Source organism: Caretta caretta, chromosome 2, assembly GCF_965140235.1.
Source record: "Caretta caretta isolate rCarCar2 chromosome 2, rCarCar1.hap1, whole genome shotgun sequence".
NCBI lineage: Eukaryota > Metazoa > Chordata > Testudines > Cheloniidae > Caretta > Caretta caretta.
Genome location: NC_134207.1, coordinates 183,276,697 through 183,291,631, shown reverse-complemented (window position 1 = coordinate 183,291,631; position 14,935 = coordinate 183,276,697). Strand labels below are relative to the sequence as shown.

Below are 14,935 nucleotides of genomic sequence, written 5' to 3'. Positions count from 1 at the left end.
TTGATAGGTCACAACAGGTTGTGGGTGTTTTTTTTTTTTCCCTCTCCAGTTTGCATGTTGAACAGTTTACTTAGCTCACTGAACACACCATCCCTTCCTGAGAACACTGGTGTGATAATGGGAGCAGATAAGGTGTATCTGAAAAACAGGTTTCTCTTTAGAATGAATGGGTGGGGATTATGAAAATGTCAATGATTAGGCAAATGTTTGTCCTTTCTCCTTTCTTCCACTGGGAACTGTTAAAGCTGTGTCAAAGATTTTTAAAGCATGAAAGGTGTTGAGCTAAAAAGGGAAATTCCACCGGAGAGCTTTATCTGTTAGTTTTCTGCTTCTAGATGAGCTTTAGAAAGTGGTTTCTGGGTTTCATGCTTACACAGGTAAGGCTATTTCCTCTCTCTCTCTCTCTCTGTATATATATTATTTAACTATTATAACCTTCTGGTGTAGGGCTATAAAAATGAGTGAGCCTCACAGTAATGTTTTACTACTTTCCCTAACCTCTGTTAAAGCCATGTTTGTCTTATAAATATATTATAGCTATTCCACAGCTGGCAGAAAGGTGATGCCAAGGAAAATAACTTTTGAAGGACCAAATCCTTTGTACACTAAAGTGTGTTATGCATCTAGCGCAGTATGAATGGTGCGACCAACTCACGAGTGATGGGAATGACTGATTCACTAGTGATCTCATATGCTGTCAATTAGTTGTGTCTATGGGAAATTGTTTATTGTTGTTTCTAGCTCAGATCGCTTTGACTGAGAAAACTGCATCACCTAGTGATTAACTAGTGATGCTAGTAGTCAAACACAGAGATTTTTTGACTCTCCAGCAATGCATTATTACTTTTTTATATATAAGGACAAATCCTAAATCAAACCTATCTATTGTACTATTTTTTCTCAGTTTCCATTCAGTCCTCACTCAAGCAAATTCTCATTGACATCAATGGACATTTGACTGAGTGAGGGATGCCCATAATATGGAAGATGTAAGCAAAGTTGATTAGACTATACATATGAAAACAGAATAAAATCCTTGCCCTAAGAATTTGCAATATAAATTCACAGACAGCAGAGTTCTATAGAGTCATTTTCACATGCGGGGCCTGATGCAGTGACATTTACTGCAGTGGGCATCTTTCCATTGACTTCAATAGGCTTTGGATCAGGCCTGTAGTCTCTCAGATAAACTGGGAACGATTTAGGAAAAAATCCTATCTACTTCCTCACTTAAATTCAAAAGGACTTTTGCATATGTAAGATGAGCAGAAGTTTGACCCCTGAGGGGGAAGAGGGAAGGTGCTTGTTAAATATTCACAAGAACAAATCTACCACATAACTGTAGTATTTAACATCTGATTCTGCCACTCTTACTCACATGGAGTAGGGGATTAATCCATAGACTGAATTCTGATAGCCTTATTTAGACTGAAAAGTATCTTGTTCCACATACTCTCATCGAAGCCAGTGGAGCTGCTTGTGGACTAGGGTGCATGGGTAAGATTGTCAGAATCAGACCCGATATGAGTAAGGAAGGCAGAGTCTGAGTGTACATTTCCTGCCTTATTTATTTTGGACACCAATCAAAAATAGTTATATTCACATAGCCAATGCTGATTTTGTACTGGAGATATAAGCCAGTGTTTGCATGTAACAGGGAAGTGGGAATAGACATTGGCAAGGAAATAGAATAGTTTCCAAAAGTTTATTATTATAAATATTAATGAGTGCAAAAATATTTTAAAGTTAAGTTCTACTTTGAAAAGCAGCCCTATAAAAATGACATTGCAGGGTTCTACGTTTATCTCACAGTATTTTCTGGATTAAATCTTTTTTTTCAGTTCTGAGAGTTAAATTGGGTTCTTTCTGTCTCTGACAGTACTAAAAATAAAAATAACAGGCCAAATCTTCAGCTGGTGTAAATGTGTTTAGCTCCAATGAAGTCCATGAAACTACAGTGATTTATACTAGTTGGGAACATGGCTCACTGCATATAGAATTTAGCAAGTGCGTCAATTTCAGAGAGACAAGAATACAGCCTTCCCATAGAGGTGATGCCTCTGCAGGACTAACAGAATTAAAAAGAACCACACATTTTTTGTCACTCAAGTAAGTGGATATATCTCTGAATAGTCACAGGGAACTGATCTACTGGATGAAGGATCTAGACCAAAGTTATTTCAGAGGTGTTGGGGTAACACCTTTTCTCAATGGATTATCCACTCAGACTGACTATTTCATTTAATTAATTTGCCATGCTACTAGAGTTTTAAAAGTTTGTGTTACCGGCTGGTAAATTTGCCATTCAAAAAACAAAACAAAAAGATGCCTGCAGGAGCATTTCAAAATTAATTTCATAGCAGTGGAAAATGGGGAGGAAGGAAAGGACTCTGCTACGGGACTGAAGTATTGGAACTGAAAAGTTTAAAGTATGAGCCCAATAATTTTCAAGCACCTATGTCAGAGGGCCAGGTTCTGCCTTTGCAGACGACAGTCAACACTTGTCAATTTTGCCTGAGGGACATGGAAAAGTTTACCTCAGTATTTGCTATACTTCCCTGCCCTTGCTATAGGGAATACCTGCAACGCTGAAAACACTGGACTAGACATGCCTGCCAGGCCCAGCTGTGAATTGGGGGTGGAAGCTCTGCTGCACTGCTTTGGGGGAGAACGGGGATGTGCTGTGCAATAGGGAACTCCTTGATAGGCAGGGGGAGCTCTTGTCCTGCTGCTGTACCCCTTTATAGAGTCCAGCCTACCTTCCTCTGCTGTCTTGTCCTGATTTATGGGCCAGTGTGAAGGGAAAGGAGGGCCATGTCCTTTTTGCAATGCTGTGTGCCCTGGAAGAATAGCAAGAGAGTAACTCCCCTGAATGCAGTGTCTAATTGTGCAGGCTTTTCTTAGGCCATGCAAGGATAGAGGAAGGGTCTTTGGGTCTGTTCCTTTCCCCATTCTTCCCCACACTGTGTGCTCACCTAGAGGGGTTAGCAGAGGGAAAGTCCTACTGAGGGGAAGTTATCACTAAGGCCGTGGGAGGTGCCTAAAATGTGCACTGGAGTATCTCAAAGTCTTGGTCCTGCAAGGTGCCAAGCGCCTCCTGAAAATGGCACTGAGCATCTCATGAGGGACATTCAAAGCCTCACTGGATCAGGCCCTAAAGTGAATGTTTCAGCAACCAGGTAGATGCTCACATCTGAGAACTGGTCCCCCAATGTAAAGTAAGAGGTCAGCTAAAAAACAAACAATAAAACCCCAACCCTTTTGCAAAGCTTCTCGCTCTTTATTTTCTTGCCGTATTTGCTCAGTAATGCAATAGCAGTTGACTTTAGCTTTCTGCGAATATAGTTGTAAAAACACATGCTGGACTAGGCATGGTGCCAGCTCCCAGGTTTAGAAGAAAATGAAAAGCAAAACACGTGTGGATGGGGAGGAGGAAGAAACATATTGGGTCTGATTCTCCTCTCACTTGCACCAGTATAAACAGGGAGCAAATCCATGGAAGTCATGGGAGCTACACTGGTGTAAAACTGGTTTCTGTGAGAGGAGAATTGGACCCACTCTTTATATACCAAGCAATTCTCTCCTCTCCCCTTTCTAGCTTCTTCCATGTCAAATCTCAGCAGACCTGCTGGGCTGGATGAGAAAACCCAATTGTTGCAGATAGTGATGATCTGGATTCAGTTGTGGTAGTGGGGACTGTGCCTTTAAGGGCTAAGCTTCCCAGACAGAACATCATACAGTAAGTGGCACTCTGCCCCAAGTCAGTATGGAATTAATGCCCTAGCAGGCATTAGGGGTCCTGTTCGCTCTTGGAATGTTCAACAAACTGAAATTCTGCTCTCTGAAGATCCAATGACACATTTCATTCAAGTCAGGATGTCTATGCCTGTTGTCCTGGTCAATTTACAATTCTGGTAATTACATTTTACCTCCCTGAATCTCCCCTGGAGTTTCCCAGGTCCTCATTATCTGTCCTAAATTGTTACTCCTGGGGGAATTCTGTGCCACTGTGCATGCACAGAATTTATGTCGCCTGCAGATTTCTTTGCTTCCCCACAGAAAAATGAGTTTCTGATTGGGAAGCAAAGGGAAGCCACAACAGCGGTCATGTGACCCTCCCCTACAGTATGTTTTGGGTGCCCAGGGCAGCTGGCAGAGAGGTAAATCACTGTGGGGTAGAGGACGGGACTGGGAAAGACCTGGCGGTGGCTCCTATCCTGCACTGGGCTCAGCTGCTAGTCCCAGCTGGACTGGGGAGGACAGGACTCCTCTTTCCCTGCACGGCATCCAGGGCTGGGTCAGACCCACCCCCAGATTTCTCCCCAACTTCAGGAAGCTCTGCAACCAGCGCCTCCTCACCCTGCTTCCTGCACCCATCACTTCTCAGAGGCAGGGGGAGGAATCCCTGTACAGGGAGCTGCTCCCCCATCCACCCAACTTGCATGCATCCAGACCTCCTCATACACAGACCCTCCCACTGAGCCTCACGCCCCCACACTCAGAGCTCCCCCGATAAGCCCCACTCCCCAAGCACCTGGATCACCCTGATGAACCACCTGGATTCCCCACACACACACACACACACACACTGAGCCCCAACAAGCTGCACCTGGATCCCCACCCTACTAAGCCCTACTCCCTCATCTGGACCCTCCCACTGAGCCCCCCACACCCAGACCCCGCTGCCAAGCTCTATCCCTCTGATACCCAGACCCCACAGCTGAGCCCCAATCACCTTCACCTGGACCCCCCTGCCGAGTCCCATTACTGTTGCACCCAGAACCCCCAAACAAGCCCCTGTGCATCCAGATCCCCTCATACCCACATCCTCCACTGAGCTGCCCACACCCGGATTGCCCCACACAGAACCCTCTCAACCCACACCTGGATCCCCCCACATTAAGCCCTCCACATTTGGATCCTGCCTTGCTTAGCCTGCCTGCCCACACTTGGTGCACCTGGCATGGAGGGGCAGGGCCCTGGGGTGTTTCTGGGACAGGCCCGGTCCTTGTACTGTGTCAGGGTTGGGTGCAGACTCACCGCTGAGTCCATGTCCCAGGGGGGAGCTGCACAGTGATCTCCAACCTCTGTACAGTCAGTGGCCTGTGCTCCTCAATGCTAAGCTGGATCCTCCACATGTATTTGACAAATAAAACTTGCAGAATTCTAAAATATTGTGCACAGAATTTTTATTTTTTTTGGTGCAGAATTTTTAACTTTTTGGCACAGAACGCCCTAAGGAGTAAATAATTGTGATGTAGTCTTGCTTTACATTCTGAATCAGCTGTTCTTTTCCCAGGGCTAGATTCTGCATAGCTCTTCTGAGGCTCCAATGGTGTATCTGAGACGGAAGGGAGGAATGCGCCTCCTTTGCCTTGCATGGCACATGTAAGGCTTGGGCAGAATTGCAGCCCTAATTTACTCCTCTGGGGGAAGACAGTACCTCAGATGGTGCAGGGAAGGGGTGGAGATTAGGCAGCCATGGCTCTGCCCTCCTCGCTCCACCTACATTGGCAAAGCTGGCTGGCCACACAAAGGAGACCATGCTGCAACCATTAGTGATGCAGCAGTTTGTGTGCTCCCCTATACATTGGGGGGATTCAGGGAGGCCCCTCTCTTTCTGCTTTCTTTGGGGTGATCTGACTGGCACAATCCAACCCCAAGTGACTAAACAGCATTTTTAGCCAAATGTCTGTATAAAATTCCTTTTTAAACTGTATCAGATCCTTTGAAATGAGAAACCCTTAGTAGGTTCTTGTAATAACTGACATGGACTGACAAATTTGGGGTCCAGTTCTGCTCCGGCTGAAAGCTATGGGAATTTGGGTATTTACATCAATGGGAGCAGGATTGGACCCTTTGTATCTGGTATGACATGGAATAAAAATGATGTGCTGGACTTAATGACTATAATGATAGCTAAATTTTAGTTAATAAACAGAATTACTAGTAATCAATTATGTGCCATTCCTTTTGGGGGCAAATGACAGTTTTTCACTGTGCTATTTGCTACAATGCATTCAGACTGGATCCCTGTACCTCTGTTTAAGGGATTTTTCATTTTATTCTTTTAGCTCGTACAGCATCTTGCACACTGGGGTCTTGGTTTATGTCTAGGGCTGCTAGGCATGATGGTAATACCGGTAACAAATAACAACAATAAAAATACAACTTTGCCACTTTCATTTCCATTCCAGTACTGATAGAAATCTAGTACTTCGAAAATATCAAATGATTTATACAACCATGGTGCCAAGTAGCTACTAAATTGGAAAAAAAACAAACTGAAACTACAGTTCAAAACTAGATATCAGTAGAGATGTCGTTTGCTGGTTACAAATTCTCAAGCACGAACGAATGTATCTGTTACTTAAGAATCTGAAACCTAAATCCTTTATTTCAACTTTTGCATTGTAAGTACTAGTGCTGGTCTGTAGGTCTGGCTTTTTATTTGTGAGCTTTTACATGGACGATCAGGTGCTGTGCAGCCTGAATATCAAGTTCTGTGTCCTTCATTGCTTGTGATTGTTTTCAATGCAAATGGGAGGGTTTGTATCAAAGAGAACCATATCCATGGTAACCAAATGAAGACAAGTTTGCATTACTTCCTTAGTGAAGTGTAATCCTTCCCCTTGTGCATGTGCCAAAGGGTCACACTGTGTTAAAGGGATAGGAATACATTTCTTGCAAATAAAGCAGTTTCTGCTTTTTTATTTGTCTCGGTTCTCTCTCACACACCCCCTTCACTCTGATTTTTTTTATTTTTTTTTAAGTCTTCTCATCATTAGGAACAATGTCTAGTCTAGGTTCTACTTTCCTTTGGCAGGGAGGGTAAGCAAACAATCATCCATCTTAACTGTCAACTCAAACACCACTTGTTGGCAAACAGCTTTCTTGGCCCTTCGTGTTGGGTTTTTGTTTGTTTGTTTGTTTTGTTTTTTTTAGTTTAATGGGGGCTGGAGAGCCGACCCATGAGCACAAGTTCCCGTATCATGGTTTTTCAGTCTTTGAGTGTGTAGCACAGCACAGATGTAGATGCACCCAGACACCAATTCCTTTTTATTAACAGCTGGAGCAAGAAATACAGGTTAGATCGCAGCTAAGTGTTTTTATTATACTACAAAATGCCTTCTGTTCTTCCCATTTAATGGAAAAATGCTGTTTTGTTTTTATTTTTCTGGTTTACGTTCCAGTTAAAAGAACTGTAGCCTTGATTTCTTTGGCTTTTTCCCAGCCTTGCAGATTGTACTTGTTTGACCAAGAAATGTTATTAATGAAGGCAATGGAATCTGGTCAAATGGAATGAATTGCTAGACCTTTGAGATTGTTGCTTTTTTATTAGTTGTTCTCGTGAACAGGTTGTAGCAAGTTTCACGAGCTCTGTGCTAAATTTTCAGACTTTCCCTGTCATGACAATATTAAAGAGGTTTAAAAATCAGCTATTTCTCTCTTCTCTGTACAGTTTTACAGTGTGTTTCAAATGGAAAAAAAAATTGGGGGGGGCGTGCTGTTGGTTCTTATCATCTGCTCTGCTCTGTCTTCTCAATTAAGAGCTAAATCATTATGATTAAAATGTAACATTATGGTATGATTCAGCTGCCAACACAGAATTGATTCACAAAGAGCTGCATTAATTTTCCTACATTGCACTCCTACTTCTACTTTAATAAGAACAGGAGTGAAATCCTGGCCCTACTAAAGACAATGGAAGTTTTCACATGGACTTCACTGTGACCTGTAATTCACCCCAGATTTTTAGCTACAAAATCATGATAAAAATTAGGCATTTTTTGATTTTTTTTTCCATTTTGAGTAACTGCTGTATTTTTTTAAAGTTTTCTCTTTCTAGGGTGACCAGATAGCAACTATGAAAAAACAGGACGGGGATGGGGGGCGGAGTAATAGGCACCTATGTAAGAAAAAATCCCCAAAAATGGGACTGTCCCGATAAAAACGGGACATCTGGTCACCCTATCTATTTCATACCATGGAATTATTTCATATTATTATTATTATTTCAGCTCCCAGTATATATTTTACACTTCTACAGCAGCGTCATATAGGGATTTCAATCTGCTTAACAAATAATTAATTTAGCATCACAATGTCTCTGTAAAATAGTTTGGTATACATGGGGAAATTGAGGCACAGAGGGCTAGATCCACAAAATGACTTATTACCTAACTGCTGCTTTAGGTGCCTAAATCACAGAATCAGGCCCCCACTGGGAATCTCATCGCAGCTGCTCAGCTGCACCCGAATCTTGTAGGCATCTAAAATCACTGAGACTAAATTTTTGTAGTAAACAGTCCTTAGACACCTACTTTTCTGCCTCTGAGCATGTGCACTGCAGACCACACCAGGTATCCAGACACCTGAATCCCAGAGCGATGCACAAACTGGGGGAAGATAGGTGTCCCTATGCCTAACTCACTTGTGGGAGGGACATGATCCCTGTGCTCTGAGTTTACCTACTGAATCAGGCTCCTGTAGGTGAGCTTACACAAAATGGGCTGGAGGTTGGGGGAAACAAGGAGGAGTCCTCCCTCATAACTTTTAGCCCAGTGGTTAGGGTACTCACCTGGGATGTGGGAGATCCCAGGTTCAAATATCCTCTCTGCCAGAGGGAGAGAATAGATTTGAATAGGATCTGCCACCTCTCAGGGATATTCTGATGTGGGGCTCCCTTAGCCTCTCCTCTTAAAGTTGTTCCACGGGGTGTATATACTTTTAAAAGGTCATTGGTGCAGGCAGATTGGATCCTGGATCTCCCAGGGGAGTGCTCTAACCACCAGGCTACAAAGTCATTTTCACAGTTGCTTTTTCTCTCACACCCAAAGATTTTTCCCTGTTATTTCTCCACAGTGGAACATCTTGAACAGGAGAGATTGAGGGAGCCCTCACATCAGAATATCCCATAGCCTGGTGGTAAGCACACTCTCCTGAAAGGTGGGAGACCCCTAGTCAAATCCCTTCTCCCCCTCAGGTGGAGGGGGACTTGAACCAGGGTCTCCCCCTCTCAGCTTAGTTCCTGAATTACTGGGTTAAAAAGTTGTGAGGGAGCTGTTGCTTACAAAATCAGCATAGGGACCTAATGCCAAGGCAGCTTTTGCAGTTAAGAATCCCAGGCAGAGGGAGGCACCTCCCTTCAGCCTGGAGTTAGATGCCCATCTCTGAGAGAAGGGTGGTGTGCAGCTTTGCACTTGCCCCTTGGCTTGACATCTCCCATTGGTTAGTTTAAGTGAGGAGCCGCCTACCAGGCTGGCTTTTATGAATCCCATTCTAAGGTGCCTATCTCCCTCCATTCATTTTATAGGGAGCCTGCACACCCAAATCAGGCTTTGTGACTCTCAGTGATTTTCTAGGCACTGTCACCACACCAAAGTTTATTTGTAAGTCCAGCACCCAGGAGGGTATCCAGAATCATACAGGAAGTCTGGGACAGAGCTGGAATTAGAGTTCAGGTCTAGAATTCCCTGCCTAGAATGTGGAAATTTTGCTAGATTGGCTGTTGTCACAAGATTTCCACCATCTTGGTCCACCTCCAAGCAGGAAACAGGCTCCAGAAAATTAGTCCCTTCCAGTTTTAGATCTGAACCAAAACTGTAATGGTGGATTCAAATCCAGGAATTTGAAGCTGAAACCCTCTTCCACTTCAAATTTGGCAGAGGGAGGCTTGAATTTGAGATTCCAGTGTGATCCGGTCTCTGGGGCTAGATTGTGACCAGTTCTGCACAGGTGCCTGGAGGGAGGGGAAAGAGGGTGCAAGAAATCTTCCCCCTTTTTCCCCTGGGACTGGTCACTGCTGGTGCTCACCTCCCTGGAGCTGGCGGGGCTTTGTTAGAGGAAAGTGCATGCTACAACCTATGTCGCTCCCCTTCTGCACCTGCCATTGTGCATCCTGTGTCTTCTTTCTTTTTTTTACTAGGTTAGGTACATTGTGCTCCGTTCACCTGATGGAGCTATATATTGGTATATAGAGAAGAGAGAAGACTCAGGGTGATGAACATGATTCTATTCTATAAATACTTTCAAAGTAATAATAGGCCATTTTTGGGGAGGGGGGGGAGGCTCTCATTTTTTAATCCTTCCTAAATGGAGGTGATCAATTTAGAACTATATGTAGTATTCCACTTACACATCCCAGGCTATACATAACTTGTTATGATCCCAACACATATGTCTGAAAGTAGCATTGGCTTTTTTCACAATGGTGTTGGAGTGCAACAGTATGCTTAGTTTGCTCCTATAATGCGTAAATCATTCTGGCCCCAAGAATGTGCTTGAGTGCTTTGCTGAATGGAGATGGAATTACTAATGTGTTTAAAGTTAATCCTGTCCTTAAGTGCTTAGCTGAACTGGAGTGCCTGTGACTTGCTGCTGTCTACTAATCCGTATCTGTGTGATGTATGTCACTTTCCTCGGAGCTTAGCTTTACATTTATCAGTACTGATTTTCATTACATGCAAGCCACTGTGTTGCTCTTGTCTTGTAGTTTGTTTCTGTCCTCCTCTGTTTTATGCAAACCTCTCCATTTTACTGTTATCAGTTGATTTGATGATTGTGGAATTATATCCTGTCTCTGGATGGTCAATAAAAACATTAAATGATATCCATTCCAGAGAGTGACCCTTCTGGCACATTACTTTTCCATTTGGAGATCTTTACATTAATAATTAGTCTCTGTTTGTCAACTAATTTCTAGTTTTCATACCTGGCAAGTATTTATCTAATTCCTTTAAATGTTTGTCAACGTGTACCATGATGAATGTGGTGTGATGAAAGGAGTTCCAGAGTAACTTGTTTTTGTGAAATAATCATTTAAATATTGTCAGTGGCAAGGAGAATGGGGTTGCTAAGTGCTGGCAACTTTAAGTGAGACTGATCATCCTGAAAACTTGCCATAAATTGTCTACATGTTATTTCAGCTGTATTTATTTGTTTATTTATTTGCTTTGTGTAGTTAAGAACCTGTGTACATAGCTCATTTACAAGAGTCTTTAACTTCTACCTTGTTGCCTTCTTTGTGAACAGAGCCTCCAAGATGTTCCCAATGTGTTTATCAAATGAATAAAATACACAGAACATGGAAACTAGCCAGTCATTCATTTCATCAACAGATTTGCAGAGCTAAATTTGCTTCTGGAGATAGGTTAAATTAAAACATGTAGATGATGAGTGGCTCTGGCACCCAAACTGTGATCAAGAGGACATTCTTGTCTGAAAAGATGTACCTTGTCAGATTAATCACAATGTATTATAATTAATATGAAATCAAAAGGAACTCTTCCACTATCAATGGAAAAGAAGTTAATGTTGCTAACAATAATTAAGGCTAATGGGAGTTACCTGTATACATCTCCAGATACAGGGCTTGATTCTCTATTGCCCTGCACCTTGTGTAGTTATTTACACAAGGGGAAAATGGGTAAAATACACTCCAGTTTGGATTTGGTAGTATTTTACACCCATTTTGTCCAGGTATAAAGGCCAACACAAGGTGCAGGAGAATCAGTCCCCTTCCCCCTGCCCCCCACCCAGATACAAAACTTGAAAATAAGCACATTGAACTAAGCTATATCTGAATTTTTGTCCTTTACCCTCAGGCAATCTGTGTCACAGCATCTCACCTTCTGTTTCTGCTGGAAATGGTCATGGTGAGAAAAAGGAGATTCCCCTCTCCACATTGTAAAAGGTGTGGATTTACATCCTTTGTGTGTCCCACTTTCAAAGCATTTTTCACAGCAGTTTTTTTTTTCTGACAGGCATAAGGCTCCACTTTCTTGCAGGCAGTAGTTCCTGTCGTCCCATATCCTCACTATGCGCCCATTAGTGAGGCAGGCTGTGTAGCCTTGCATGAGTGTAAGGAGAAGTTAGATCTCCCTGCCTTATATGCTGGCACAGCCTCTACTGAGGTTGGGCCTGTAGGCACAGGGCTAAGGGGGCACTGCATGCCCGCTTTTCTGCCTCCCCCGGCCTAGCAGGTAAGCAGAGATGGAAAGGTATAGCTCTGTCCTTCACCCCTGTCTCCCTGCAATGTGTTGGCCAAAACCGCTCACACAGAGAAGACCTCACATGTATACCCCAGACACTGCTGTGTTTCCAAGGAGAGAGAGAGGGAGGTCACTCTGTATCCAGAATAGCTTCACTTGGAAACGGAGCCAAATGTTTTTTGCTGTGAGGAATGTTTAATTTACTTCCCTCGCAGAGTGCCAGGACTAGGACTGTGCACAAGGTGTGAGTGTGTGGGAGAAATGCTTCCTTTTTCTCTTCTTCCCTCTCTCCATCCCCTCCCCCTCTCCCCATGTCCCTCTCCATTGCCTGCCATAATCTGGACAAAAGGAGTTTGAATGGACTAGACTCCCTCCAAGAACGGGTAGGAGCACACTGGCAGCACAGCATGGGGTAGCTCACGCTGGCATTGTCTGTAGTAGGCCTGTTCTCTGCATAAATAGAGGACTTCACTCTCTAGTTCTTTCGGAAGTGCCCAGGTCACCTTAGAAAGGAAAGAACTCAATGGGTAGACCAGGTCATGTAAGCCAATGTTCCATGAATGAGCTTCAGCCAACAACAAAAAAGTTGTTTCAAAGGATGTTAAGAATCCCAGTTCATTTACCTTGACAGCATCCACAAAAGACAGACAACAGAGGGATTTTTTTACACCCCCGTTACAGACACTTTGCTTGGTAGGCTCCTGCCTTTTCAGTTACGTTCAGTTCCAGGCTTATTGTGTGTAGCTCTAACAGAACAAACTTTGAAAGGGATCTTTAGGCTTTGAAACTATAAGCATCACAAAACTGCCCCACTGTTGGCTACAATACCACTTGAGGGGAGATTCTCTGCATGAGAAGAGGTTGAATTTCCCGGAGGAGACTGTGGATAGAAATGAAGTGCCTTAGCAAAGCGAGGAGGGGAGACTTTCCCAATGCCTGCTAAACTGTGCCTTTCTCAAGCCAGTGTTGTCATTGACAGAGAAAAAAAATCTCCAGATTAATTTATAAAATTAGAGAGAGAACCTAACCAATGTTCCCCTTCCTCTCCTTTCCTCTCTGTCTCTTATGATAAAAGAAGCTCTTAAAAGCTGCTCTTATGGGGCTTAATCCTCTCTCCTCTCTTAAAATCTTTCATGCAGTCTGGCCTCCATCTGTCATCACACACACACCGAAAAAACAATCTTGTTGAAAATGTGATTCATGACTACAGTGATCTTTGTTAGAACGTTGCTGCATTGGCGGTCTGTGGGCAGATTGAACGGCAGCACTTGGAAGGTTCAGTCAGTGGCATGATATCAGGGCCACTTTTTTTTTACTGCAGACTTAGTGGGTGATTTGCTGACTGAAATGGGGAAGGTTAACAGCTGAACCATGCTAAGCTTGGTAGAGAGTGAGATGTGCCTGCAATGCCCCTTGCAGAGATATTTTAAATTTGTATTACAGTAGCACCCTACAGGACCATCGGAGACCAGGGACACATTGTACAGGACACTGTATGCACACATAGTAAGGAACAAACCCTGTCCCAAAAACCTTACAATTCAAACATAACCACATTGCAGACAGGGAGCTGAGATGCAGAGAGGTGAAGTGACTTGCCCAAGTTCATACAGGGAGTCTGTGGTAGAGTCAGGCATTGAATCCAGGTACCCTGAACTCCAGTCCAGTGCCTTAACCCTCAAACCATTCACTGTGGAAATGCAGGCCTCTCCCACTTGAGCTAAAGGATGAGCTCCGTCTGTAGGTTGCTTATACTGTAAAAGAGCCAGGATTTGTAAAATGTATTAAACATGATTTTCTTTGTATCTGTTTTCTTAGCTCACAAACTTGCACGGTGGGATGGCTTCAGAGTCTTACTGCCATGGGACTAGCAGTACCTGTGAAATGAACAAGAGGGGTATCCTGTTATCTGCCAAAGCATCATGGACTCAACTGGATGACGATTCTCTGACTCCAGCTGTAGTAGACAACCCTCTTCCTCTTTCACAGCTTGGTGAGACCTGGGAATGGCATTCCTGGGATTCTTAAAAGCCTGTTATGACAGAGGATAATGGCATTTTTACTTGCACTGTAGTGACTGCACTAATGACATGAGTATTAAGGCACAGGCTGCACTAGCAGTAAGATCAGGCTTATAGTCACATGGCTACCTTGAAATAATTGTGTCATTTTACAATAATTCCATGGTAGACAATATGCAAACTCCAGTGAAACAATTACACAGTAATAAGCATTAATACCATTGCATTATCTCCTAATAAGTCTGGTGATACAAGTTATAAACAAGCATGTCACACAGTTTTTCTGTACCAAAGAGTCTTAAGTGGAGAGTATATGAATGTCCAATAAAAGCAGTCCTTTTATTTTTCTTGAGTTTGCCTGACTGCTACATTTGCCAGTTGCTCCCATTAGATCAGTCCCCAGTCTTGTCCCTTGTCTATTCTATATTTCATTTCTAGTTATTTTAATGTTTTATACTGCCACCTATCCCCATAGGATTTGAACCCCTTCCACATAAAACTGAGAGGAATAGCAAAGTCCTTAGTGGGCTTCGTGGAGTCCCTGGCACTTCTTCTTTTTCAGGATGTAAACTCTGCTTGCAGTAAGTTTTTGTTTTGTGGCTTTTTTAGATTTTATTGGTTTACTTTTTAAGGCTGATTTGTTTCAGGGTATTAATTGGTTGGTTGATGTTTATTGGCTAAAAGAGGTATCAGTGTCTTATCTACTATTTTGTTAACCCCAAACCATACACTGTGGAAATGCAGACCTCTCCCACTTGAGCTAAAGGATGAGCTCTGTCTATAGGTTGATATATTGTGAAACAACCAAGATTTGTAAGGTGTATTAAACATTAGTTTCTCTGAATCTGTTGGGGGGGGGGGTTGGGTTTTTTTGTATTTTGTTTCCATTTTAGGCCCTGATCTGTTAGTGTACCTGCACAG

The 14,935-nt window shown here is 43.1% G+C and overlaps 1 protein-coding gene across 7 annotated transcripts in view; it reads left to right on the top strand.

Annotated features, from left to right (window-relative positions):
* The first annotated feature begins 280 nt into the window (after nucleotides 1–280).
* ITPRID1 (ITPR interacting domain containing 1) overlaps nucleotides 281–14,935 on the top strand; it is a 68,329-nt gene continuing 53,674 nt past the window's right edge. For 4 of the 7 annotated variants that reach the window (XM_048839015.2, XM_048839019.2, XM_048839014.2 and 1 more), the window contains exons 1-2: nucleotides 281–377; nucleotides 13,812–13,986. In XM_048839015.2, coding sequence (XP_048694972.2) covers nucleotides 336–377; nucleotides 13,812–13,986 — 217 coding nt within the window. In that variant the 5' untranslated portion in view covers nucleotides 281–335. Of the gene's footprint in view, nucleotides 378–6,620; nucleotides 7,088–8,865; nucleotides 8,929–13,811; nucleotides 13,987–14,935 lie in introns of those variants that run through there. The other 3 variants (XM_048839017.2, XM_048839016.2, XM_075125638.1) reach the window with 3 other exon arrangements.